Source organism: Varanus komodoensis, unplaced genomic scaffold, assembly GCF_004798865.1.
Source record: "Varanus komodoensis strain SLA01 unplaced genomic scaffold, ASM479886v1 scaffold14_1, whole genome shotgun sequence".
In the NCBI taxonomy this organism is placed as follows: Eukaryota; Metazoa; Chordata; class Lepidosauria; order Squamata; family Varanidae; genus Varanus; species Varanus komodoensis.
The window spans coordinates 26,499,675-26,527,648 of record NW_025335438.1 but is presented as its reverse complement, the minus strand read 5'-3'; the positions used below and the strand labels follow the sequence as shown (position 1 = coordinate 26,527,648).

Below are 27,974 nucleotides of genomic sequence, written 5' to 3'. Positions count from 1 at the left end.
TGGCGTCATCAACACGCGCCGCCTGTCGCTCGACGAGTCTGTCGGGGCAACGATGTCGCCGCCGCCGTTGTTCAGCCTGCCCGAGGCGCGTTTACGCTTCACGGTGAGTGGGACCGGGTGGAGACTTCATCACCTGCCTGAATTTCCCAAAAAATGTGGGACTTCCGCACACTTTTATCTTTTGAGCTTCCTCCCGCTCCCGCGTAATATTTTGACTTTTGGCTGAAGCGTTGCGCTTTTCTGGTTTTACGAGCCCTTCCTGTGAGGGGACAAAGAGAGATAGGATCTGACTGTCCGAATCTTAAAACCCCTCGCCATATAAAGCGTAGCTTTATGTATATTTATTCGGAAGTAGGGCCTGCGTCGCCAAAACAGGATTTGCTCTAAAATAAATAAGCTTAACTCTGTAGGCTTTTTTTGGTGGAGGTTACTCCCACGTGAGTTTAACCAGCATTCTCCATTCTGGTGTTCTGCAGATATTGGACTGCCATATCATAGCCAATATGAAACAATGTCGTTAAGAACTGCAGCCCAACATATCGGGAAAGTGGCTTTGTCTCTAATGAATGACAAAAATGTTTATTCATTTGATTTGTTCAGTGCTTGCCCACAGAGAAAATGACAATAAGTAACAGAGTTGGTTTGTTAGAAAAGTTAACAATGGGACAATAACTTTATCGAGGCTAGCCAAGAAATAGGCAAGCTTTTCTAAATTAAGTAATGGATTTATAAGAAGACAGTCCAAACCATCTATGGACTGTTTCTTGCATGAGTATACATTACTGAGGTTCTCATTCATTGCTGATAACTGGAGGTGTGGAATGAGCACAAGATTTGATTCAGGTGTTTCAGAAAATTAGGCTTGGCCTAAATGAGAAGCCAGGTGCTTCAGTTCCAGTATTGAACCCAAGTCAGAAATGGGACTGCATTTCTGCATTCTATTGATTACCATAGGAAAATTAGGAAACAGGTGTAACCCTTATTGTTTGTCAGAAGTGGATGAAATAAAATAGAGGTTAGGATTATTATGTTTTGTAATTAAAATATAAAAATACTATATTTGCAGCTCTGATAGCTCCCAAAGAAGGGAATTATGCCTACCCAATTAGAGAAAAATTGGTGGGTTTTTTGTACTATATACTTTTATATTTTCCTTTTTTAAAGGGAAATGTTAAAAAAAACTTGAAAGGATTGCATGAAATTTGCTTGGATGGTTGATACTTCTGAAGAAATTTTGTACTTAGAATATTGTGTTCAAAGTAAAGTAACTTCTGTCTAAGTTTAATTTCCTCTATGTAAAATTTTTATTTATGTATTAATCCCTTCTGTAATATCCTGTACATAAATAAAAAGGAAAAGCCAAACATAGAATAGAAAACATTATGATGTCTCGAAGAAAAGAGTAAACATAAACAGTCTTAAAAAAATATGTTATTGAATTGTAAAGTGACAGAAATATAACAGGAAGATACAAATCTACACAAGATAAGAATAGAAGAAAAGTGCATGTTTAAAATCATAAAACATTTTTTACTTGCTGAACATTTTGTCACCACATTCAATAAAAGTGGTGATGCCAGTTTGAAATGAGTTGAATGTATTGATTTCGTTTCTGTAGTGCCCTACAGCCAAAGCCGCCTGGGTAGTTTACACAGTCCATTTAAATAGATGATAAAAGTACAATAAAAATATCAGAAAATCAGAAAAATATTTAAAACTTTAAAACTGCTAAAAACATAATGAAAACAGACAATAACAAAGAGTAACAACAATGACAAACAGTGCCAAAACTAACACAGACTGTAGGGGATCATGGAACACCTAGCCAGGAAAAGGATGGACTTTTAACATGACTATAGTATAGAACAGATTTTCCCAATGTGGTACCCTTCAGTAGTTTTGGACTTTAAATCCTATCAGTTTCAGCCAGCATGGTCAATATTCAGAAATGGATGTTGTAAACTTTTTCCTGTCTCAACTTGCATAAGTTATAATTTGTGCCTTTCTTTTAATGATGTAATGTCGGTCTGGTTAGATGAATATAGTTTCTGGTTCAGGCTTTTCTGTAATATGTAGAATGGGCATCAAGTAGGTGTTGGATTTTCATACAAGCGAGAGAGGTATGTCCTGATGTCAACTACATTTTGGGGGGAGTCCCATTTATATACTTAAAATGTACATTTGCTTAAACAGATGATCACGTAGATAAATAAATTAAATCTGATTTTAATTTAAAGTCATTCTAAGTAAATATAGGGTTTTTTTGACCTCGGTATTGTTTGAAGGCATATGGTGTCTCAAACATGCGGAAGCTAAGTAGGTCTGTGTATAGTTTGGGTCTGCAAGCCATATGTATGCCTTCTTGAGTTCTTATTTGAAAGAAAAGTGGGATATAAATTTAATTTTGATGATGATGCTTCAAATTTGCATGTACTAATAAATGCAAATAATATTTTAATACCACTGCTCTAAGTAAGGAACTGATCTTTTTTTTCACTCTGTTATCTTCTCAGAACTCTACTCGAGATGCGCTCAAGAACAAAACCATTAAACCTTTATTGAGTGCATTCAGCCAGATACCTGGAAGGTAACAAATCATGTTTTTTTCCACATCATGTATTTAATTTTATTGATAGGAAAGCTTTTGGGAAACAGTCAACCCTTTTGTCCTTTTTTAGTGAAAATGAAAAAAAGCTGACCTTGGATCAAGCCTTCAGAGTTGCCCTAGAAGAAGAGATTGTAAGTACTTCTTGTAACCATATGTGTGAATACCATTTGAAGGTGAAACTTAATCACTGATTTTGTTCTAAGTAAAAATGTAACATCCATTACTTCTGATAGATTGAGATGAATTACCCAGAAGGAAAGTCACTAGATTAGTTGACCCATCCATACTTTGTTAGGAAAGTGGTCCCCTTTAGAAAACGAAAAAGAAACTTTACAGTTGTATTGTTCCTAATGAGCTTTAAATCCTATTATAATTTATTTTGTCTAAACTTTCATACAAGCTTAGCATGATGATGAGTTTCTAACACTGATATTGAAAGATAAGACAGGGCCTGTTTTATCACAGAAATAATAGAAAATGAAGAGGGAAATTGTAGGGAAAACCAGCCTTGGACAGCAGTAATGTCTTTGGTAAAACAATGGGGACAGTTTGCTTTTGGTTCTAATAGATAATATTTCTGAAAAGGATGGGCAGGCAAGCTCCCAGTAGTTGTTCTTTCTCTTGCTAATATATGGGTTCAGGGTAGTCTTACTTCTGCCATGATTTTTTCCTGAGAGGCAGAGATTGCCACCTTCCCTGGCTGATGATGACCCCAGATAGCCTGATTGTACATGTTCTAGGACAGTGGTGGCGAACCTATGGCATGCGTGCTGCAGTGGGAACACAGAGCCCTATCTGTCAGCATGTGAACCAAGTCACCCCAGCATCACCACAGCAGCCAAGCATCGGATAACAGCTCACATAGGGCCCATGCACATGCTCGGAAAGGAGTAGCGGTGCCAGGCAATGACATCATGAACTGCGACTCATTAGCCGCGACTCGTCCGAGGTTTTGCATGGCTGGTCAGTGCGCTGCCAAGGATAGATATATATTTTCTTGGACTGGCTGCGAGTTGTTTTTTCTAAACTAAAACCTCAGTACTCAGGTTTTATTGCAGTGTTGGCACTTTGCAATAAATTAGTGGGTTTTGGATGCAGTTTGGGCACTCGGTCTCTAAAAGGTTCGTCATCACTGTTCTAGGATAATGCAAAGTCTCCACAAACATGCATGTGCAACCGCTTTCTCACCTCATTTCACAAACATGGCAGAGGTCAGATTGGGAGCAACTGTGGTGGAGGAATTGGGTGAGACTGTTGCACTGCTATGAAATTGTTCCTAGATATTTTACTTCTGCATGTGAGTGACACATGATGTAGTCCTGTTTTTCTTGGCATTTGTATGGCTTTTGATATATTTCAAATAAAATATGGTGCAGCAAGTTTCAGGATCTGTTTTTGTAATGAATTGTGAGTGTAGATTGTTGAATACAGTTTTTTAATTCTTGATTGAAAATAAATGAGTTAAAAGTGGATCTGGCTCTTCTATGTATTGATCAACATTAGGGAGAAATTTGGATTCCTCCTATTAAGGTTAGAGACAATGCTCCCTTCTTTGCTAGCAGTGGGTGCAAAAAGAACTGTCAGCTGCTTTCTGAACCTGGAAGAGCAACTTCAAACAAGGGAGAAAGAAGTGCCTTGGTGGGTAAGGAAGGAAGAAAACTGAAGAAACCAGGATGAACTTTCCTGAGATCTCTCCAGCCTGCTTCCCCTTCCCTCCAAAGCATTTCAGGTAGATGGGCAAACAAGCCAATATGGCAAAATATGCAGGGCAGGAGGATGGAGAGGTAAAGTTTGGCTCTACTGCTTTTCCTACTCTGCACTGGATAATTGGAGACCTCAGAGTTTGGGGGTTTCTAATCATCAAGGGTGCAATCAATAACATTAGTGGCTTATTTCTAGTCAAAATAATGTTTCAGTTCTATGCAGTTAATGATCTGCCTTGTATTATAATTGTTTAGATAAACAAAGCCTGCTGTGAAAATGTCCTGTCTATCATCTCTCTTGTTATTAATGGGGTCACAGAAGGTAAGCGTCGGACAGTTTTATTCTTTCTAAAACCACAATTTACAGTTCTCCTTAGTTCACTTTCTTTGAACATATGAACAACTGCATAGATCTTTACTGTACATTGACAAGTTGTATGGGACATTTTGTATTGGTATTATGGTAATGAATGCAGATATCTCTTGCTTGTATTTATCTCCTATCTCGACGGTCGATTCCAGAAGGTAGTGCTGGGGGACCATGTCTCTACATCATGGCAGCTATGCCATGGGGTACCACAGGGCTCCATTCTATCCCCTCTGCTATTTAACATCTATATGAAACCGCTGGGAGAGGTCATCAGGAGGTGTGGGCTGCGGAATCATCAATACGCTGATGATACCCAGCTTTACCTCTCATTCTCCACTAATCCAGGTGAGGCAGTGGCTGTGCTGAACCGGTGCTTGGCCGAGGTAAGGGAATGGATGAGGGCCAATAAACTGAAACTCAACCCAGACAAGACGGAGGTCCTGTTGGTTGGCAGATCGGGTTTCGGAGAGGGTGGATTTGACCTGGTCCTGAATGGTGCAACACTCCCTCTTAGGGATAAGGTCCGCAGCTTAGGAGTACTCCTCGACCCGGAGCTCTCTTTGGAAGCTCAGGTGACAGCGGTAGCGAGGAACGCCTTCCTTCAGCTTCGGCTGATTAATCAGCTGCGCCCCTACCTGGAGTACGACTGCCTGGCGACGGTGACACACGCGCTGGTGACTTCCCGCCTAGACTTCTGCAACGCGCTTTATGTGGGGCTTCCCCTGAAGACAGTCCGAACACTTCAATTGGTGCAAAATAGAGCTGCCAGGTTGCTGACGGGGACGGGGCGTTATGCTCACATGACTCCAGTCCTCCGTCAGCTTCACTGGCTTCCCATTGAAGCCCGGGCCCAATTCAAGGTGTTGATTATGACCTACAAAGCCCTAAACGGCTTGGGTCCTGGCTACCTGAACGAGCGCTTACGTCCGTATATGCCCGACCGCCCTTTGAGATCTGCGGGAGAGTCCCTTCTCCGGGAACCCTCCATGAAAGAAATTAGGAGAGTAAGTACCCGGAGGAGGGCTTTCTCTGCGGTGGCGCCCAACCTATGGAATTCACTCCCCAAAGAGGTCCGCCTGGCACTGTCGTTACTGGTTTTTCGGCGCCAGGTAAAGACCTTTTTATTTAAACATCATTTCAATTGTTAAAACATATGATCTGGCCAGGGCAACTTCTTCTTCCTTCTCTTTCTCCTCCTATATTTTTATTTTATACTGATAATTTTAATTTTATATTTGTAAATCAATGTATTTTTTGTATTTTTGTATTTAATGGTAATTTATTATGTACTATTGTATTTCAATGTATTTTATCATGTTGTAAGCCGCCCCGAGGTTTCGGCAAGGGGCGGCATAGAAATGTTATAATAATAATAATAATAATAATAATAATAATAATAATAATAATAATTTATACAATACCTGCATGGTTTACAATAAACTAAAGTAAAACTATGATAAAAGAAATACAGTAGTAAAAACTACTAATATTAGTATTATTGCATTGCATTTATATCCTGCCTTTTTCCTTCTTGTGAAGAACTCATGGCAACTGAAAAACGATCAAGAAAGGAAAAATATACTTGAAATATTCAAATGATCCCCTAAATTAGAGCGATTTGCAATATTTCCATAAGGTTTAACTGAAGTTCTTACATAGTATAGCTGCTGCCATTTCTAGATATACACATTAGTTGAGAATATTTCACCTTCTTTCAGGGCAGAGAATTGGAAGGATAATTAAGTGCATACGTTAGGAACTTCTGCTTTTCTTCTCTATCTGAAAACAGTTGACTGAAAAGGGAAGTTGTAAAAGTTTGTTACTGTTGCTCCTACTGATTTCAGTGGGGCCTTTTCCCTAATAAGTATGTTGAGGATTACAGCCTGAATATCTCTTCAGGACTTAGTAATCAAAATTTATTACCTAATAAAAATTACTGTTTAGATTTGCATAGCAGTTCAGAATGCACTCCTATGGTCTCCTGACATTGTTGGGGGCCTGGGGTGGGCAGTGGCGTAGGATTATTCAGAGCCTGAGCTCCAAGGTCCTGCAACCACAAAGCTGAGCCTCTGAAGGCCAAGCCCCTGCCCTGCTCTCCTTGAAGTTGGCGCAGAAGTAACAACACTGGGACTGGGCCTTAAAAAGGATAAAAAGTGTTCTGCCTGAAGTTTGACAGATTGCCAGCACTATGCCTCACCAAGGCATTGTATTAGATTGGGCCCTCAGGACCTTTAGCTGTGAACTTAGAACTTAGAGCTGTGCTCTAAAAGAAATATGCTCCCCAAGAAGAATCTACAGAATCAATGGGATAAGAAGTATTGAAAAAAGACAGTTCATGCAAAAAGATTTTCCTCATTTGTTAACACTTGTAAGCATTTTATTTAATACAATAGTTAAATATCAGCATATTTTGTCCCATGAAGGTATCTGCACTGCATCAACACCTTTTGTGCTTTTGGGAGATGTTTTGGATTGTCTTCCTCTGGACCAATGTGACAAAATTTTCACCTTTGTAGAAAAAAATGTAACTACATGGAAATCTGTAAGTATTTTTTCAATGGAGCATTTTAGAAGCAGACTTTCGGAGACAAAAGTTACCATATAAACAAGAATTACTACCTTGAATAAATTTAGAAAAACATTTTATGTGCTGTTTCAAATTAATTTAAAGAAAAGAGTTTGTGTTCTGGTATATATTACATCACTTTATTTTGTTTTTGGTGTTCCACCTTTAACATGCAACATCATTTCAGTGCTCTTGAGCAACAACTTTGGGCTGTAAGATCTGTGTGCTCTGCAGTTATGTCTAGAGTTCTGGTCTGCCATCTTAACAGAACATCAAGAATATGGCACCAACATAATGTGAAAATTTTTAAAGTTCCTTAGGCTTATTCATGAAATGGATTTTTCATAAGGGACCTTCCAAAAACTAGCCTGCAAAAGTTACTAGCTTATAAAAACTTACCAGTTTACCACTGAGGCAGGTCATCTGGTGGTGTGGACTGATGAACTATAGTTCTACCTCTTATTCCCAGGAAGACTGTGGAAGTGTGTAAGCAGTGTTTGATGTCAATTCAGGAATGGAAGGAGATGAAGACACTAAAAGTGAATCTAGACAGGATGAAGTTACCATTAGTTGGTAACTCAGGCAAGATAGTTAAAAGACATCAAGGACTGAGTCTTTCAATATAGAATCACCTGTGATTTGATAGCTGCCTTGCAGAGTTCTGTGTGCCATTACTGTGGGACATTAGATGAATAAGCACGAGAAAACACAGTGGTGTTGAAGTAGCCCCTCTGTGGAGATGTTTCAGGCTTTTTGATGGTTGTTTGGTTACGTAGATTTCTATGCTTCCTTCAAGAATCCAGGAAAGTTTGCATTGGCAAATAAACAGTACATTAAAACATACGGGAGAGAATTCTAATAATTAAAACAACAAAAGCTAGATAAAAACCAAATCAAATGATTTAATCATTTTAAAATGCTGGAAGAATTAAAAAAAATCAACTGCCATTGAAAAAATCCCATAGCACTGCCAAGTGAGAATCTCCAGTGAGAGTGTTCCACAGATGCTTCTCTGCAATCAAAAGTACACTTTCTCCAGTTGTCATCTATCTGGCAATAACATTTATAGGAAACCAGGATGATAGCAGGCAAGCAGGTTAAAATGGGAGCATTTCTTTTGGACATAAATCGAAAATGATGTTACTTTGACAGACTTTTGTTAGTTTGTGATGTTTTTAAGCTGATTACTGCATTGTTTTTCCTCTTTTAAAATTAAGTATTTGGAATTCTGTTTTGCTGTGTTGTATTTTTCTTCATTTAAGCCATTCTGGCAGCTATATGAGCAAAATGTGGATATTCATGCTTACCTGTTTTCTGCTATAGGCAGGGCTTTTTTTGTCATAGAACGCACCGGAACAGCGTTCCGGCACCTTTTTTTCCAATGTATTTTACGAAGTGATTTTGAATCGTAGCCGATCAGCAGCAAACACCATTAACATAGTGCCTGCAGGCTGCTTTTGTGTCTGCTATCTGCTGTCTGATAGTGAGATAGTGAGGGGCTGCTCTCGGCTTGGGATGCAGCTCTGCTGCTCAGCTTGGGATTGGTGTGTGTGGTCGCGCACTTACTGCCGGCGACGTGAGTTCCGGCACCTTTTTTTTTTTTTTTTTTTTACAAAAAAAGCACTGGCTATAGGTGAGTAGTTATTCATACGTCTGCTTTGGATTATTATAAGGTGACTTTTCTTATATTACAATTAATGTGCTGACAAACTCAGATGAAATTATTTCCAGTATCATCATAACTGACGAAATGCTAATTTGATGTCTTAACAGCTTAAATAATTTTTTTTTTTTAGAATACATTTTACTCAGCAGGAAAGAATTATTTGCTAAGAATGTGCAATGGTGAGTAACTTTTTGTCTTTCTGGAAAAGCATGCACAACTTTCAGTGTTGTTCATCTAACCTTGACTCATCTCCAACTATATTTGAATAAATTTGCATAACATTATTAAGTATTAAAAAGTTGGTGGTAGACATAATACATGTGCTTCAGTTTTGCTTGAAGATTAGTACTATACATTTTTCTCGCTGAATGAGGAAATTTGAAAAGTGTATAAGTTTGAGTTTCAGCGAATTGCAGTGTGATCCTAATGATGTTTGCTTAGAGGAAATCTCTAGTTGGTTTATTTGATTATACTTGAGCTTAGGGTTATAGCACTGATCAAGATGAAAATAAATAGAAAAGTAGTGAGGAATAAATTGTTAAATGCTCCCTTCATCTATATGTTGTTATCTTCAACATTACAGTGTGACTGTGTGACATTTTATAAATCTTGAAAGCAGGTATTAATAAATATATCTTCTTTTTATATCTTTGTTTAGACCTTTTAAGAAGATTATCTAAATCACAAAATACAGTGTTTTGTGGAAGAATTCAACTATTCCTGGCTAGATTATTCCCACTTTCAGAAAAATCAGGTGAAATTTGTTCTTGTATAAGCATTAACAGTGCTTTATTGGACAGAATATAGTGGAGTCTGTCACATATAATTAATATATTATCCTAGTATAATGGTTGTAATTATTTTAGATTTTGTCATCTGCTGCCTCCAAGGGACTCTGTACAAATGGTTCCTATCTATCCTTACTGTAATTCAAATGCATTATAATTATTTCTAAATCGTCCAAAAATACTGTTATATGTACTACCATGTATTAGTCACAAATGTCACAATATAGTAATTTTTATTTGTAAGTCCTTGGCTTTTCAATTGCATTTTTTCCTTACAGGGCTTAATTTGCAAAGTCAATTTAATTTGGAAAACATTACAGTTTTTAATACCAGCGAGCAAGAGAGCACACTTGGACAGAAGGTTTCTATCTTCATATTCTCTATTATATACCCAGAAACACATTCTGTGGGCAACCTGTAAAAATTGGGCTGTGAAGTTGCCTTTTTAGAGAGTATAGGAAGCTGATTTTTCAAAAAACTGAATTGGCATATTAGGAGAGCTGGAAGTGGTTAATATATCTCAGGAAGCAAGGAGAAGTGCTGATCCCCAGTGGGATGATGCTTATACTATTGGAAATCTGTCAGCATACGTATTAGCAATGTACTGTTCTCAGTGGGGGTAGTAGTGGAGAAGCAGGGTAATTTGCTTGCCATGATAGACACCATGTCAAAAGCCCCTTAATTCCCTGGCATATCCAAAACTGGAGCTGGTGCAGTTAATTCTCTCCCATTTACTACAGTGGCTGGGGTGAAGAAAATGGTACCCCTTACCTCCCACCCTTTCTATGCATGTCAGGATGTTCCAGTTATTCCACCTTTCTGTCGTCTGTAGCTGAATAGCAAATTGATTTTTCCATCTGGAAAGATAATGCAATTGTTTAATAGGAATTATTTTCTAAGTTGGGCTGTTAAAGGGAGAGAAGACATAGATTAGAAGGCATTGGTATGTTTTTGAATATGAGTTTGTAGTTCACTGATTATTTAAAATATTAATACCAGTAAATATTATGGTACTGATTATAACCTGCATCTTCCAGTCCTTGCACAATGATGCAACCTCCTTTTCAGTGCTAAGTATCTCAAGCTGTAGGAATATTCTCTCTTTCTCCCTCCCTCCCTCCCTCTCCCTCTCCCTCTCCCTCTCCCTCTCCCTCTCTCTCTCTCACACACACACACACACACACACACACACACACACACACGGAATTAATTATTAATGCAGTCTTTTTCATCAGCATGTTGAGGAGAGAGATGAAGGAATGGAAGTAGAGGAAGGTGAAATGGGAGATGATGAAGCTCCCACAAGTAGGTAAGCTGAGTCAAATTTAATTTATTATTTATAAAGTAAACAATGTGTAAGTGGTCCACTTAGACTAAAACTGTATCATGTACGTAATTGCTGATAGTGTTGTTGATTGAAGCAGAGAACCTTTAGCAATATTTTAGGGTAGTACTTTAAAATACTTCACCTGCTTAACTTCATTATAGGAAGATACTTTTGGGTGGCTTATGATATTCTTAATGCGAGTAATTTGATTAGCATTTGGTAATGTCCTATTTTCTAGCTTTGCCTTTCCTTTCCTTTCCTTTCCTTTCCTTTCCTTTCCTTTCCTTTCCTTTCATTAGTTTTGGAGAATAGTGGCTATATTGATGGATCAGCAGGGCCTTGCTGCCATTTCTAAGGAACCAGATAAGAACTATGGATAAATGACTAGCGAACATTGCTATAAACTCAGGAGTAGCTTGATAAGAAATTACAAAAATTGTTTTCCTCTAGATTTGCAGGAGGTTGCAAATGATGAATTCATAACATTGTAATTTGGCAAAACTGCCTTCTCAGTAGCTGTTTATTGTGCCGTATCTGTTTTTTTTAGTAACCTACCACATTTTCTTAAAAGGGAATGGGGAAGTCATTTGCTATTTAATAAATAGTACTTTAGCTGCTTTCAGTGCTATTATTTGATAGGAAAAATTGGTGGGAAACATTGTCCAAAGTTCCTGCCCCAAATTTCCAAGTGTCCTGTCTGAGTTCCAAGTTCATGTGTTCAGCTTGATTGGCTACCTAGTATGGAAAAACTGTGTAAATCTAAATATTAAATAAAATAATTTTGTTTTAAATAATAGACAGAAATGTGCTGCAGTTTATGTGTTAAATATTATTTTGTCAGCTCCATTCCAATAGATTACAACCTGTACCGAAAATTCTGGTCACTTCAAGATTACTTTAGAAATCCTGTACAATGTTATGAAAAGGTCTCATGGAAAACATTTCTTAAGGTAATGTTCTACAGTACGTATTTTTTTCTTTCTCTACGAAGAGATCAATATTTTTACTATTTCTAGTATGATCCAGTCATAAGATACACTGCGCCCACAAATAAGCTTTTATGAAAGAATCAGTTTTTATGCCAGTATATATATTGTGGCAAATAGCATAGATTTGCAAAGAAGCCATGCGATGTGGATTCTTTGTGGGGCAGTTCACTGTATGCTAGACAGGTCACTAGATTACAGCTGGTTGCTCTTCCCCTCCTTCCTCCTCAATCATCCCTCTGTTATTTCTAGTGTCTTTTGCAGAGGAGCCTTTCTTGTATCCCCTTTCCTCACTCTGATCATGATCCCTTTGTGTTTGCCACTCTCCCCCACCCCTGTACTGTTCTCCCAGTTGTCAGAAATAAGTAGTTTTGCCTGGTCAGTATTTTAGCGGTTTCAGATTGCTGAAAAACTGTAACAGGTTGACAAGGCAAGATTACATATAATATAAATTGTGAATACTTGATATTGTCAGTTGCGCAGTTTTAGCTGGAAATCATGAGCGAAGGAAAAGAGCCAAAAAAGCAATCAGTAGTGGTAGCACAGGTAAGATATGAAGAGTGGCAAGAGTTTTTGCCAGTCCCAAATTATGGCTGCTAAATACACTGCTACCTTGGCTTACGAGCTTAATCTGTTCCAGGACTCTGGTCGTGACCCAAGTTAAATTTCCCCATAAGATTCAATGTAAATAAGGTTAATCCGTTCTGTAACAATTTTTTTTTAATCAGAAAAATGTGAAGCAAAGTGACAAAGAACAACAATGATCGCGGCCATCTCCTCCCCCCCGCCCCCCCCAGCATGACTGCGATCGCACCCGTAATCCTGCACAGGCCCGTCATCAGCGCAGTGCGGGGGGAGGGGAGAGGAGAGACTGGCTTGATCGCAGGCGTGGTTGGGGGGGGGAGATGGATGCGATTGGGGGAGTAGACGGGCGCGATCGTGCGGAGGGGGGAGATGGCCAAGATCACGGTTGCGGTCATGCAGGAAAGGGGTACAATCACGGGCACTCTTGTGCAGGAAGGACAGGTGCAATATCGGCCATCTCCCCCCCCCCCGCACGATCGTGGCCATCTCCCCACTTGGGGGTAGGGTGGGGAGATGGCCGCAATCGCGGTTGCCACCCAATGCAGAGTTTGCGACCTGAGACAAAATTTTCATGAAACTTTTGTTCACAACCAAATTTGGTTGTGAACTGAGGCATTTGTGAGCTGAGGTACCACTGTAATTGCTGTAAGCACCGCACAGAGAACAATAACTTTTCTACACAGCCACTTAATGTCTTTATTTAAGCTATGATATACATCAACCATAAGGTCAGTATGGTATTCATAAGAGTAAAAGGCGTTTTCAGGGAAATGTGTTGTCATATTTAATGTCTAACTATATGCATTCATTCTGTTACATAACTGTGTAAAGGACTATATTAGCAGGTGATGGCATGATACCTTGGAGGATGTGGCATTGAATGGGCTCTTGGTAGTAGGCCGGTGATGTGAACTCCTGTAATAATGTTGACAGGGTAAATGCATTGAACGGCTTTGGTTCTGAGACTGCATTGTAGGAGCGGCTGCTATGTTAAGTGTCCAATTTAGTTTAGCATGCCATTTTTAAATAGGAGTAGGCCTTTCTGCTGAGACTTGTTTGAAATATTAATTGTTCATAATTAATTGTAGTTCACTTAAGTTGCATTGGAGAGGCTTTAACTAGGAGTTTGTGCACAACCGAGACGATATTGTCACAGTGCCCTTAGAAAATTATGCTAAGATTGTAGGAAGACACATTGACACACCATTATTTTTTTTAAAATGTATAAACTATTTCCTGTGTTTGCTTGGCTTCAGAGGCTGCACCACTTATTGTGCCACAGCATTACTATTTGGGAGTAAAGTAAGAGTATCTTCTGAACACTTAAGAATATTTTCCTTCAAGATTTGCAGTGATTTTGTAATTTATTGTATATCTAACTTTCTTTTGTTGGAAGCAACTTGTTGATGACCTTGGGTAACCCCTGGTAGTAAAAAAAAAAAGAGAGAGAGAGAGAGACTAGAATAATAGTAGATTATGTACCTGATCAAAGTTCAGATATGCTTTGTTGTTGTGACTTCCTTCACATACTGTTTTTTATTTTTATCAATTTTTAAAGTATTCTGAAGAGGTTTTGACTGTCTTTAAAAGCTACAAGTTGGATGACACCCAAGCTTCAAGAAAAAAATTAGAAGAACTGAAAACTGGAGAGGAACATGTTTACTTTGCCAAATTCCTCACAAGTGAGAAGGTAATGTTCTTTCTGGTCTTGATATAACAGCTTTTAAGACATAAGGAATATTTCAACTCATGCTAGGAAATATTTCGGGGTGGGTTTTTTTGAAGATTGATTTCCATCTGCTTATAAATACATGTTGCTACCACACACACTTCTTAGGTTCTTTAGCTTTATAGAAATCCATGAGACAAAGCTGGCATAGATTTTAGTAAATTACATCAAATGATTTGTGATCTTTTGGAGCCAAACTGGGTTTGACATTAAATTGATTTTTACCCTTAAACTCTGCTTCTTTAAAATGCAAAATAGCTGTTATATGATGCCAGTATATCTCCCCACAATATTAGTATAATTTTGCTGGAATGTCATGATAACACTACCACAACTTGTTTGCAAACTTTTTTTTTCTGCTGTGGTGCTGACAAAAGTAATTTATCTGAAGCTGATATTTGAATTGTGAGGGAATAGCTCACTGGTACCAGTGGAGAATTTCCTCCTGATGCAAATGCAGTTTTTCCTGTACAACAGTAGGAGAAGAAAGGGGTAAACTCACTCGCCACCCTGTGATCCTGCTATTTGCCATGTCAGATTTAACTTCAGTTCCAGGTTTGCCCTTAGCTGCCTTTTTTTACCCCTTTTCAGCTTTTGTTCCTTTATTATTTTATCTTTTTCCGTGTTATAAATGACATTTGAATTGCAAAAAGCTGTTCATGTGTTTTCTTTCCAGTTAATGGATTTACAGCTAAGTGACAGCAACTTCCGTCGTCATATTCTGTTGCAGTATTTAATATTATTCCAGTATCTAAAGGGTCAGGTGAAATTTAAGAGGTATGTGAGGAATTGGTCTTGAACATTTTATTTTTAAAAATGCTTCCACTCTCTTGCAAAATGCCTCTTTAGTATATCTGTATTAAAGTTGTTAAAAACTGACTTGCTGCAACCCTTGCTCTGCGTATATCCATCTAGAAACAGTGCTCTACTTAAAATGTTTATTTTGACTATGTATATATTCTGTGCTTAAGGAATAGATCTTTCCAGTACTTGCCCTTATTCTTCTCATGCTGTCTCTGAAAAGGAATGTTTGCACCTTATATGAAAAGAATATTTTCTTATGTGCACAGAAAGAAACCATTAATGAAAAAACCAACAATTCGTTAAAATTGATCCTATTGAAATCAAAGGGGCTTAAATGTTCATTTTTTTTAAATTCTAATTTCAGTTTCAAATACAAAAACAATAAACAAATATACTAACTTCTAACAATAGCATTTACTGAGAATATTTTTTTTCCAGTATGATTATTTGTTCAAATGCTGTGAGTTCTTAAATGTTCCAGTTGGGTTGTGCTTCATTTTTGCTGTAATTCAGATGCATGAACTGTAACAATCTTACTAGTTTAAAAGACCTAAATCAGTGATGGCAAAACTTTTAGAGACCAAGTGCCCAAACTGCTACCCAAAACCCACTTAATTATCGCAAAGTGCCAACACTACAATAAAACATGAAAACTGAGGTTTTAGTTTAGGAAAAAAAAAACCTCACAGCCGGTCCAAGCAAATAATATATATCCTTGGCACTGTACTGACCGGCCCTGTGAAAGCTCGGACGAGTTGTGACTGAAGAGTCATGGGTCATGACGTAGCTCGGCACCGCTACTCCTTTCCAAGCATGCACATGGCCCCTGTGTGCGCTGTTATCCGATGCTCGGCTGCTGGATCGATGCTGGGGCAACATGGCTCATGTGCCGACAGAGAGGGCTCTGCGTGACCACTGTGACATGTGTGCCATAGGTTCCCCCACACTGCCCCAACCCTGCCCTGGTGCACTCCCCTAACCCTAATGTAGGGCTAACGTTCCATAGAAAAGAGGGCGATTTTGAAAAAGTCTTCCTTGAGTAGCTGTTTCTGCACAGTTCATTATTTCTGCCCATTCTAAACACATTTCAACCATCAAAATCATGCCAGGATACCTCATTTTTTCAACCCTAGCGCAGCAATGGTAAACCTTTTAGAGACTGAGTCCCCAGACTGCAACTCCAAACCCACTTATTTATCAGAAAGTGCCAACACTGCAATAAAACCTGAAAAATGAGGTTTTAGTTTAGAAAAAACAACTCACAACCTTTCCATTCAAATATACACACACACACACACACACACACACACTTGGCAGCACACTGACTGGCCATGCGAAAGCTTGGATGAGTTGTGGCTAATGAATTACAGCTTGTTATGTCATCACCTGGCGCCACGACTCCTTTCCAAGCGTGTGCATGGCCCCTGTGTGCACTGTTATCCGATGCTCAGCTACTGGAACGATGCTGGGGCGACTTGGCTCACATGCTGACAGAGAGGGCTTTGATGCCCACTGTGACACACATACCATTGGTTCACTACCACTGACTTAAATACTTGACTGACTGACTGAGTCAGATCCTGGGTATCCTGGATCAGATCTTCAGTATACCTCTTGGAGATAGAAGAGCTACTTGTACACGTAAACCTTCTGATCTATTAAGTGGAGTCCTGCTGTGGAAGAAATTATTTTAGTCCATTTCTTCATACCCTTGCAACTGCCTGTATCTTGGGCACATTGCAGCATGTTGGATGAAGTGATGCTGAGACCCAGAAGAGGAAAATGACAAAAAAAAAAAAAAAAACCCCAGCCCTCCCTTATTCCAGAAGTCCACTTTGGATATGCTTATGTCAATGCTAGAACATTCTTGCTTGAACCCAATATATTTTGGTTTCTGACTTGTAATTGGTTTGCTTTCTAGTTCAAACTATATTCTAACTGATGAGCAATCCCTGTGGATTGAAGATACTACAAAGTTGGTTTATCAGGTCAGTGTAAGAGACTGCAGACAGTATATATTCAGGCTGTATATGTAACATAAAAACACAGCTCTTACAGGCCTATTTTTGTGGCATTTGTACCTTGCTATGCTGTCCTTCTATGATTCTGAATGACAGGTTTGCATGAAATGTTAAGCCAGATGGTTGCATCAGGCTTATAAACCACTCAATCCACAAGGTGCAGGTCAAGCCTCCCTCTCCTCAGTCCTCCTGCAGGCATTCCTTGGCACTCCATGGGAACATGAGTTCTCTCACAGCCCCTGCACAGCTGCTTGCCAGTGGGGGCAGAGAGGATTGCTGACAGCCCTTCTTCTAACTCACGAGTAGCCCTTGTGAGCCATGGTGAGGGCTGTCAACATTGTCTCACTGTACACATCCTGTCTGGGGCCACTTTCCACCTCTGTCATACCTTTGTCACTCCTGAGCAACAACGGGGCAGGGCAGAGGGAATGTTTCTGACAGCCACCCACAAGTGCCACTTGGACGTTCAGAAGCAAGTATCAGAGAAGCTTACACAGCAACTGCTTGACTAAGGATTTCTTGCTGCTCTTGCCAAGAGATGCTATAGAGGTTTGGGTTACTCCTGGGCTTCTCTTGTCATTCAAGTGAAATAGCAATTCCAAGAGCAGTTATTAAACCCTTCAACAGACCATGGCCTGTCAGGGTGACTTAGAAGCCCAAAAGCTGGGCTTTTTAGCCTCCTTGGATAAGTAATGATGGGTTCAGAAGCTGTGGGGACAGGGGCTTGTTATGTTGGTGGAGATAGTCTGTTTTTAAACTGTTGCACCATGTAATTTAGATTGTAGAAAAGATCTTGTATAATATAACCCTGAAGATATTTAATGAAGCTGTCTTTGGAATTTTAGTTGGTAAATCTATTTGAAATATTCTACTGCAGTGTTTGCTTTCTAAATGTGTGCTTCCTCTAATAACAGCTTCTTTCAGAAAATCCTCCAGATGGAGAGAGATTCTCAAAAATGGTGGAGGTGAGTGAATTTCTTCATAAATTGAATTGTCCGACACTTTAGAGTGGTACCAACAACTTTTAATTGCATTTTATTAGTAGATTGCTTGCACAACTGGATGGTGTTCAGACTATTCAGGAGAGGATTATATTGTCCCTAAATGATTAGGTTCACACTTCAGGAGTGTTTTTGGATCCAGGATCATCCCTGGAGGGCCAGTGTGGCTCCAGGGACAATGGCCAGGAGCATTTTTATCCATTTAGGCTGATAGTCCAACTGCCTATCTAGATAAATATCATTGCTACAGATATCTATATATATTTATTAACCTTCTGTTTAGATTATTACATGCTGTACATGGGGCTGTCTTTGAAAATTCTGCAGAACTTTACCTAGTCAGAATAGGTAACTGGGAGGAGGATCTTTTCAGTATAGGTCCAGGTGAGGGTGTCTTCCTCATAGAGGCTTGTCCTGGTGCCTACATTGTGGTCTCTTTGGTGACAAGGGAAGACCGCTTTATTCTCTTTTTAGGTTTCAAATTTTAAAATGTTCTTACTTTTTAGCTCCTTGCACTGCTGCTAGTTTTGTTTTGGTTTTATTCTGTGGCTGTTTAAGTCTCTGTTAGATTTTACATTTTATGAAGCATCTATAGTGTTAACCTTTATTTAGTGAATGTCAGAGAGATAAAGGCAGTAAACAAGTTCCAAATTGTCCAGTGGCATTTTCAAATACTGTGTGTGATGATTCTTTACTTCAGTTATTTAAGAACATTTATATACCACTGCCCAAAGCTGTTCAAAAATACTACAAAACAATACATAATTAAAAGCATAATATTCAGGTAAGTTAACGGTCGGGAAAAGCTAGGTTAAACAAGTTATAGATTAAGAATAATTCAAAGCACATGATTGTTGGTTCCTGACATATTGATGGGGGAAGATCATTCTTAAGGGAGAACATTGCCAGAGACTGCGGTCCCATTGTCTTTTTACTACCAGAATGGGAATTTGTGTGGCTTGGCGTGAACAGCAAGTCTTCTCTTGAAAGTCAGGGTAGTCTGGATGGTCCATAAAGGGGGAGATGATCTTTAATTCCTTGACCCAGGACCACTTACCTACAGTGCTGCTGTCTTATAAACTTCAGTTTGTTGCCCTACTTCTAGGCTACCACAGCATCTAAGCTCCAGTATAGGTCATACAGTTGCAAAATTTTTGGAAGAGAACTCCAAGGATTCCATATTCCATTCACTGGGGTAGTTAATAACCCTTAATAACCCTTGAACTACCAAGGATAACTCTGTTGGGTGGCTACTTGAGGAAACAACAGAGACAGAAAATAAACTTTCTTTGCTGCCCTTACTGCCACAACAGAAGTGCAATTATTTGCTGTTACGTGCTTTAATTTGTTTTTTGCAAGTATTTCCTCTTCTGTCTATAAAAGATTTTTTATTCCTTGAGGTTGAATCAAGGATTTGCTTTTGCAAGAGGTAGGGAGCTTCCACTTGACTTTTGGGAAACCCTCTCCTCTGCCCCTTACTACAGGTCATCCCATTCAGCAAGATCTCTTGACTCTCTATGTAGTAGTAGGGGACAGGAGGGGTTATCATGGGGAAGAGGGAAGTGAGGAACTATCAATGAGATTGTTGTTTTCTGTGGCCTCTGCTCTGGCTATCCAGTATGCTCATAACATTTTCTTTTTACAAATGCCCACCTCTAATACTGAATGTGATAGTAACTTGTGCTAGCACATTGCTTTTGCAGCACATATTAAACACAGAAGAAAACTGGAATTCTTGGAAAAATGAAGGCTGTCCAAGTTTTGTGAAAGAAAGGTAACGAACTAAAGAATGCTTATCTTTAGAGATTGGATTGGATCAACATTCTCACTACAGTCTAGTTCTCTTAATATCTGTACAGTACCTGCGTATATCTTGTCTTCTAGAGAATAAATAGTGATATATTTCCCTAAAGTCTTTATAAAAACTTTGGGAATCAAAGATGTAAACGGGAGCTATGTTTCATAGAGTATGTGTCCCTTGGATCCATAATGCTCCTAAGACATTATGCTTGAGTTACGCAGCTCTCCACCTTCAAGTTCACAAGTGTCTTTCTGAGGGTGGAACCAAAGGGAAGTTTTCTTTAATCAAGTTCATCCCAGGAAAACAACATTGTGTTAACACAGCTTGAATATGTGAGATGTCCAAGGGCAATGCTTTTATATCAGTTTGGTTCCTTGTTCTGCAACCTTTTGCACCTTGAAGTGCTAAAGACCTTTGTATACAAGATATTCAGTTAAAATTCAGCCATGAGCTTTACAGTGTTCTTATTTGTGCTTTTCCTTTCTATTCATTTATTACATTATGTTCCCCTCTTTCACTTTCTAAGGAATCTAAAGTGGCATTTTAGTATAGCACAGAACACATAAGGTTGCTTAGGCCGAATGATAGTTATTTGCCTAAGCTAATCTGGAGAGTGTGATGCCTGTGTAGAGTATTGATTTGCAGACCTCACACTCAACACATTGTCCCATGCTGGTTCTTTTAACTTTTGTTCCATAGACCAAGCGATTCCAAGCCAATTAGACCATTTGTGCGAAAAAGACCAGCTCCTGAGGACTTCCTAGGAAAAGGACCTAACAAAAAAATTCTGATGGGGAAGTATGTCAAGCCTTTATTTTTCTTCATTAGCATACTTGCTTTTTGTAGAGATGTAGCTTAGTGATATGAAAAGTGATATTGTGATGGATGTCAAGCTTGCCTATATGTTTATGCATAATTGTTTTAATTGAAAATGGTTTGCACTTCACAATAAGAGGTCCTGAAAATTAGCCATGGTCAGTTGTTTTTTGCCTACTTGTCTGTGTTACTCTGACAGATAGTCAGACATTTTGTATCTTGCCTTCCCCCACAAGCGTGTTTCTTAAAACTTTTGGCTGTCCTTTGATTCTTACAAAAGCATCCTTGTCTGGTCCTTACAGCCAGGAACAGGTCATGCTTCTCTTCAGGGTGGAGCTACGTGTGATTGACTTAACTCTGGATAAGCATGTGCTGCTCCAATTCAGGAGGGAAGGATTTAAGCTGTTCTTGTCAAACAGCTCTAGTGCCATTCTCTGCAACCCACAATAAACTCATTCTCCCGGGTTTGGACAACCCACTGTGGGCATGAACAACCCTACAACAAGCCACATTTTTATTCACAAAAAATAAGCTACTCTATGGAAAGCGTGTCTGGTTTGTACACCACAATGTTCTACCATGGCTGGCTGGCTGTGGTGGGTTGTCATACTATTTGTGTCTCCTATTCCTTATTTTTGTACCATTTTTCATCTTTGATTTTCTCCTAACTTTGAGTTAAGAATTTTAGAAACATTAAGTGCACTTTAGATTATGTAGAGTGTCAATTGTAAAGTTCCCTTAAGAATTTTATTGAGAAAATAGATCTTACGTACTTTTGGTACTGAAAAGATTCCAAACATATTACTCAAAATGTAAAAATACAATAACCTTCTTGTATTTCTCCTTGCAGTGAAGAGTTGACTCGGCTCTGGAATTTATGCCCTGATAACATGGAAGCTTGTAAATCAGAGAGCCGGTAAATATGAGTGGTAGGGAGAAGTCATAGTAAATTTACTCTAGGTCTAATGCCTGTGGTAGATCTTTGAATAACAGTAAAGATGTATTAATCATCTTAAAGCTATGGGATTCAATGCAGAGAAAAGCCTATAGGAATGGGACAAGTGGAAGGTGACTTTCCTGCCTCTTGCAGCCCTGAAAAAACTTGTCAGAGGTTGACGATCTGCATGAAAGGAAGAGACTAGTGGTGCAGGGCCCAGAAGGAAAGGGGATCCTCAAAACCGAAGTGATGCTTCTACCTGAGTCTCAAGGATCCCTCCATTTTCTTTGCAGTTGCACCACAGCCAGCTCCACTTAGCTAGATCCCTCAAGGTTTTTTGGAAGTTGCCAAGAGGCATATCCTGCTCTCTCTTGCAGGCTTTTCCCAAGATCTAGTTATATATATTGTGAGGGAAGTATGGCCTCTTAATTTTATTGATTTTTATGAAGTCCTGGTTATGTGTAATTTTCTTCAATTTTACTTAATAAATTGATACTGTGCTTTGCTACATTTTTCATTGTGACTTAACCAGTGGCTTCAAAATTTCTTCTGAAGCTACATAAAAGACTCATGAGGAAGCATACTGAATGAATAAATTCATCTGCAATTAGACAAGAAGGAATTAAAAGCAGATAATTCATTGCTTTTCAGTTTATTATACATGAGCATCATGGATTATTATTTACTTGGTGTCTGAGCAGTTCAGAAAGCACATTGATGCACATACACATTCTCTCCCTCCCCCTCTCTAAGCAGATAGGACTGATACGGCTGATATCCCTGGGCTGGTAGGATTTGGAAGATTCCAACTTCCAAATCTGTAAGAAACTACTATGATCTGAAGGGGAAGAATCTATGATTGCATCATTCCCCCTACCACTGACAATCACTGTGAAAAGCATAGCTGTGGTCTCTCTTCTGAGCTCACAATAGCAACCACGGGAGATCACTGTGGGCTGAGCAGGTGGAAAAGGCATGGATCTGCAATATAATATATTCCCTTTGTTGCTTTACTCATCCACTGTTGGCATGTCAGCTAGATGGGCTCAGAGACCCTGTCTAGCTAAAATGGCTGGGGTCAGGAGGTACATTGTCTCCCTTTCCTGCTGTCCTGCCTAGCTTCAATCTCAGAACACTTCATCTCTTAGCAATGCAATCCATTAGTATTTGTATCTTTATTTCATTTGTGTTGAATATTTTTCAAATATATGAATATGCATTGTCATATATCACTGTAAAAGGAATATTCTAATGTTTTGATTACTCAGCCAAAGTAGACTTCCCCACCAACAAAAGTATGCAGTGATGGAAATAATAAGAAAATCAGTGTATTTGTCTATTTTTTTTTTTTTTTTGGCTAGTTACACTTTTACATTAAGAAATTGTTGTAATGACTTAGAAGTATCACATGAAGAAAAGGCTGGCTAGACACTGTGTAGAAAATTAAGCAGCTATTCTGTCTCTGTTTTCTAGAGAATATATGCCAACATTAGAAGAGTTCTTTGAAGAGGCGATAGAACAGGCAGATCCTGAAAACATGGTTGATAAAGAGTTTAAGTATGTACTGTACATCATTTTTTACTTTTTACTATGTCTGTTCCAGTTTTTACCAAACTGCATATTTCTACTTAAAACTTGCAGTTTGACTAGTACAACATAGCTGGGAAAATAGTGGCTTTCTTAGGTGCTAAATGGCAAACGATTATCATTTGTTACCATTTTTATCATTAAAGGGTTGTGAATAATTCTAATTATGGCTGGAGAGCACTAAGATTATTGGCACGCAGAAGTCCTCACTTCTTTCAGCCAACCAACCAGCAGTTTAAGAGTTTACCAGAATACCTTGAAAACATGGTCATCAAATTAGCTAAAGAACTACCTGTAAGTAATATGATACATTTTATTAAATTGTCACATTTCTTTTCTTCTCTATATTTATTTATTTATTTATTAAAAGTTTTTATGTGCCGTCCCCTTGCTACATAGCCTCGGGACGGCTCACATAGCCTCGGGACAGCTCCATATATGGAGAGCAAGCAATATTTTAAATAAAAGCATTTTAATACAGATCGGTATTTTATATACAAATATATACAGCTGAAATGTCTCTCTATATTTATAGCCATATAAAGATCTATCTGTTTTATTTGTTTGATGGTTAATTTTTCTGTGACTAGAAAGAAGCCTAGGCAAGCCAGTGGGGTGGAGGGAGCACTTAAAAACTGGACATGAGCCACTACTGTTGCTGCTCTAGTGCCTCCTTTCTTATGGAGAACTTCATATGGTGCCTTGGGTTACTTTCAAGAAAAAAAAGGTATATAAGCATAACGTGATGAAGATAATGGCATCTGACTGCTAATAGTAGTTCACAGTGCATTCATTTGCATGCTTACTCAGAAGTAAACATCACTGAACTCTGATGTGTGTATAGGATTGAATAGGTATGACATATTCCATTCTCATCCAACCTTTAGAGGAAACCATATATAATTTCCATAAACTGTAAAATTAGTAAATACAGGGCAATAAAGTAATGAAGGTTAAATGAAATGTGAGTCTCTGTTCAGCCATGAAAATGTTGAGTATCTTTAGGCAAACTGCTATTGCCCAGCCCAGTGTGCTTTTGAAATACAAAATAAAATTGCCGGTCTAGAAATGGTTTGAAAGGACCCTCAGAATCAAAGTGAAGTGCTAACTAAACACCCATGAACCTTTACAGTTGGATCGAAAGTTACAGATGGGGCAGGCTCCAGTGTATTCCTTTCTCATGCCTGTGTTGTCCCTCATACCAGTATTGCCCTGTTCCAAACTAGTGCATCATTTCTCCCCTTTCCCAAACTAGTTCTCAAGTTTCTCACTTTGCCTATAACTCTCTGCATGAGCACTCAGAATGACAAAAAGACTATTTGGAATTAATTACTATACATGTAGATTGTTTACCCAGTTTCATAGTGGTATTTTTTGCTTACAGCTTCCCTGACACATCCACCCAAATACATCGCTATTTGCATTAGTTGTGAGGAGACCGCAGCAGAAGAGAGACAACTGTTTTGTTTCTCTCTTGCTTTTTCTAGTTAATGATGACAGCATATTAAGAAGATCCTTCACTTTTTATGTCTGGCTTTTAGTTAGTTCCTTTGCCTGTCTCATGATCTTTCTTGAAAGAGTCCAGACTTGTGTACTGGGCATTCTTTGATGGAAAAAATAGAAGAACAGGAATTTTCCTGACAGTGAAGCTTTGATTCCTTGGAAGTCTATTTGCATTTCCTAAAACTATGTCCTAAATAATCATTTACTCATTTATAGTGAGATAGTGTGGTTTCTGTCATCCTAGCAGCCATTCATGGTAACTCATAGAAAAGTTAGTTTTCAATAGCTTCATTTGAAAATTGCAATGAACAGTGGAAATCTTAGGCTTTTTTCAGCTCTTTATCCAGTGGTTATGATTTTAGAAATAAGCCTCTGTATGAAAACACAATAGTAGAGGTTTTTAAATTTCCAAATGTCTTTCTAATCTCTGTGTTCTACTATATGTGCTTCCACCACATAGCAATATCCTTTAAAGCAAATTCATCCAATGATATTCAGTTCTCTCATTATAGCCTCCTTCTGAAGAAATTAAAACAGGAGAGGATGAAGATGAGGAAGATAATGATGCTTTATTAAAGGAAAACAATGAAAGTAAGACTGCATGTTCTTGGGCTTCTCCCCATTTTCCTTGACACAAGTTGTAAAAGGAGTATGTGAACAGATGCGTGTTCTTGTCAAGTTCATGCTATTTGCTGCTTCTGAGCCACATTAGTAATTGGTGCTTAAGTCCTATATTTGAAATGAAGAGCCACATAATTTATGCACAAAACAAAGGCCTCATAATCCTGATGTGCTGAAACTTACCATGCTTCTTGTATATTACTGGAAATCAGCCATCTTGATGCTTGATGGCATTTCATCCAGTATTACTGCTGTGGATAGTCATTGATACATAAGTAAACCTTGGAAGTACTTTGTTTTCCGAGTGCTTTTCTGCTTCTATCATAGCTCCTTTTGGCAAAGTGTGTTCTGCTGGAACAACATCATTTTTTCAACAGTTGCACTCCTCAGATATATATTATGAAAACAATGCTGTATATTTGCACCTTAAGTGGCCAGTATGACAGTTTTAGTCCATCTTCATATAAATCAGCGGTTTCACAAGAGAATTTCCTCTTCCAGTTCCGTCCCCTTTGTAAATCTGTGTCCCTAATCTTGCTATATGCTTGACCTTCCCTCTCTATACCCTCAGTCTGCTTATTCCTGCTACTGAAATTCATTTGCATGATTCTTATTCCTTCCCCATTTTTATGTGAGTGCTTCATATTTAGCTTGCTATGAATGATGGCATACATTATATCTATTATCCATTATATCCATTTCATTAATGCATTTATGTCCTCCATCTCCTGTTGAAGACTTAGTCTCATTGTGCAGTTCAACAGAATCCTGCTGATGCAGTTTATATGCTCTGTTGCATTCCCGTTTTAGCAATTTTTGTATCCTTCAACTACTAATTCTATTAGCCATCTATCTAGTTGATTCTAGCCAAAATGTAACTTACTTCCTCCTGTTTTTAAGTAATTCAGAGTGGCTACAGTCTGACAGTCTTTTTTTAATGTACTGTCTCATACTAATAACAAATCACTGTGAGCTTTCCTTCCCTCACTATTCAGTTTATTTGAAGCAACAGATTGACATTTCTTTCTAAAATGTACTATAAATGAGTGAGCTAAGTAAACACCAGCACTAGTTGGAAACATTGGGAACAGACAGTTTTCTTTCTGAGTAATTAGTGGTCACCTTTGATCTTGAAAAATGAATGGATTAGGTACCTTATTTTACTTAATATTGAAATTTTCAAACATATTGTCTGAAATTCAGAATAAACATAGTTACTTAAAAGCATTTTTGAGGAGGATTAGAGTTAGTCATTTCAGGCTGTACAAAATTGGCCCTACTAGCTCCTTGCATTAGCATTTTTGTTTTCCTGTTTGAATGTCTGAATGTACCCAGGGTTTGTGAAAGTACATGGTCACATCAGCCATTGAAACCTAATGACAAAAGAGTTGATTGAAATCAGTTGCAGTATTTTACAGGCCAATATTACTATGTTTTTGGAGCAAGTAGGTTCATTCTGAGATTTTATAGTGTTATCTACATAGAATGATTTAAGAATCTGCAAGATGCTAATTTTTTTATTTAATTTCTATACTGCATAACAGCCAAAGCTCTCTGTTCTTGTTAAGGTCATGAAAGGTGAAATCTTACAAACAGGGAATTCAAATAGTGGATTAAATTTGCAAGTACTTCTGCAGCATATTTATGGAATTGTTAAATATGATTTAAAGATGAAGGAATTTAAATGATAAAGAGTGAGCATGAATGTAAAAAGTTACTTTTTAACTGTAGTGTAGTGGCCACTTTTCAGAAACTATTTTTGTTACTGTTTCTTTAAAAAAAAGCCCTGCTAGATGAATAATATTCTATTTTTATTTTAGGTCCAGATGTTCAACGGGACAAACTTGTAACAGGAGAACAAATAGAGTTATTTGCTAATAAGCTTGGGGAATACTGGAAAGTTCTGGCACCTTACCTGGAAATGAAAGACTCTGATATAAGGCAAATTGAATCAGATAGTGAAGATGTGAAGATGAGAGCTAAGCAACTGCTTGTTACTTGGCAAGATCAAGAAGGGATCCATGCTACTATGGAAAATTTGATTACTGCACTGAACAAAGCTGGATTAAATGACCTTGCTGAAGGCCTAACTAATGACACTGAAAACAATACCTAATTCAGGAATCTTTAAACAAAAAATAAAACAGTGGCTGTTGTTGCTAAGTAACAGAATCTAATATTTGATAGGGCAATTTAGTAAATAAATATCTTTTAATAACATAATTGTCTAGAAATTTCAGGAAGGTGTTAGCATTACTGTTCTGAAATAGTAAAAAAGGGAATCTAAAAAATTATGGAAAAGCAGGACAAGAGCTTGTATGCTGGAAGGGTGGACAAGTACACAAACCTTTCTTGTACTTTACATTGCTTTTAGAGAGCTCAGTCTAAGCAGGTCTATTTCTTGTTATTGCTTCTTCCATGAACTGTGTAAGTATAAAGGTATATGTGGGAAGTTATATGGAAGTAGCTGCTTTTCTTAAAAATTGACTGATTCAGGTAACTAAGGAAATTGGTGTACTATAACAAATAGTACAAGTTTCTGAACTGATAACAAA

General features: G+C 38.2%; 1 protein-coding gene across 3 annotated transcripts; it reads left to right on the top strand.

Moving 5' to 3' along the window:
* On the top strand, nucleotides 1-27,875 carry THOC1 (THO complex 1). 3 transcript variants are annotated; one of them, XR_006414113.1, is made up of 22 exons: nucleotides 1-103; nucleotides 2,514-2,587; nucleotides 2,679-2,739; nucleotides 4,567-4,633; nucleotides 7,105-7,223; nucleotides 9,044-9,092; nucleotides 9,572-9,667; nucleotides 9,980-10,062; nucleotides 10,937-11,010; nucleotides 11,870-11,978; nucleotides 14,158-14,289; nucleotides 15,005-15,105; nucleotides 17,054-17,120; nucleotides 18,068-18,118; nucleotides 19,858-19,928; nucleotides 20,655-20,753; nucleotides 21,622-21,687; nucleotides 23,182-23,265; nucleotides 23,442-23,589; nucleotides 23,886-24,022; nucleotides 25,311-25,389; nucleotides 27,240-27,279. XR_006414113.1 is itself a non-coding variant. In XM_044424247.1 (21 exons), exons 1-21 carry the CDS (start codon nucleotides 53-55, stop codon nucleotides 27,533-27,535), a joined length of 1,977 nt encoding a protein of 658 aa, XP_044280182.1. In that variant the 5' UTR covers nucleotides 1-52; the 3' UTR covers nucleotides 27,536-27,875. The 3 variants fall into 3 exon arrangements, 2 of the variants coding, with proteins under 2 accessions (XP_044280182.1, XP_044280183.1); XM_044424247.1 differs by lacking the exon at nucleotides 23,886-24,022 and having other exon boundaries at nucleotides 27,240-27,875; XM_044424248.1 differs by lacking the exons at nucleotides 23,886-24,022; nucleotides 25,311-25,389 and having other exon boundaries at nucleotides 27,240-27,413.
* The last annotated feature ends 99 nt before the right edge of the window (nucleotides 27,876-27,974 follow it).

Bases quoted from the DNA above. Each gene is read 5' to 3' on its own strand.
- THOC1 (XM_044424247.1), top strand. From the start codon at position 53: ATGTCGCCGCCGCCGTTGTTCAGCCTGCCCGAGGCGCGTTTACGCTTC. The intron at 7,224-9,043 runs GTAAGTATTTTT...TTTTTTTTTTAG, and splicing joins ATGTAACTACATGGAAATCT to AATACATTTTACTCAGCAGG. The intron at 21,688-23,181 runs GTAAATATGAGT...TCTGTTTTCTAG, and splicing joins GCTTGTAAATCAGAGAGCCG to AGAATATATGCCAACATTAG.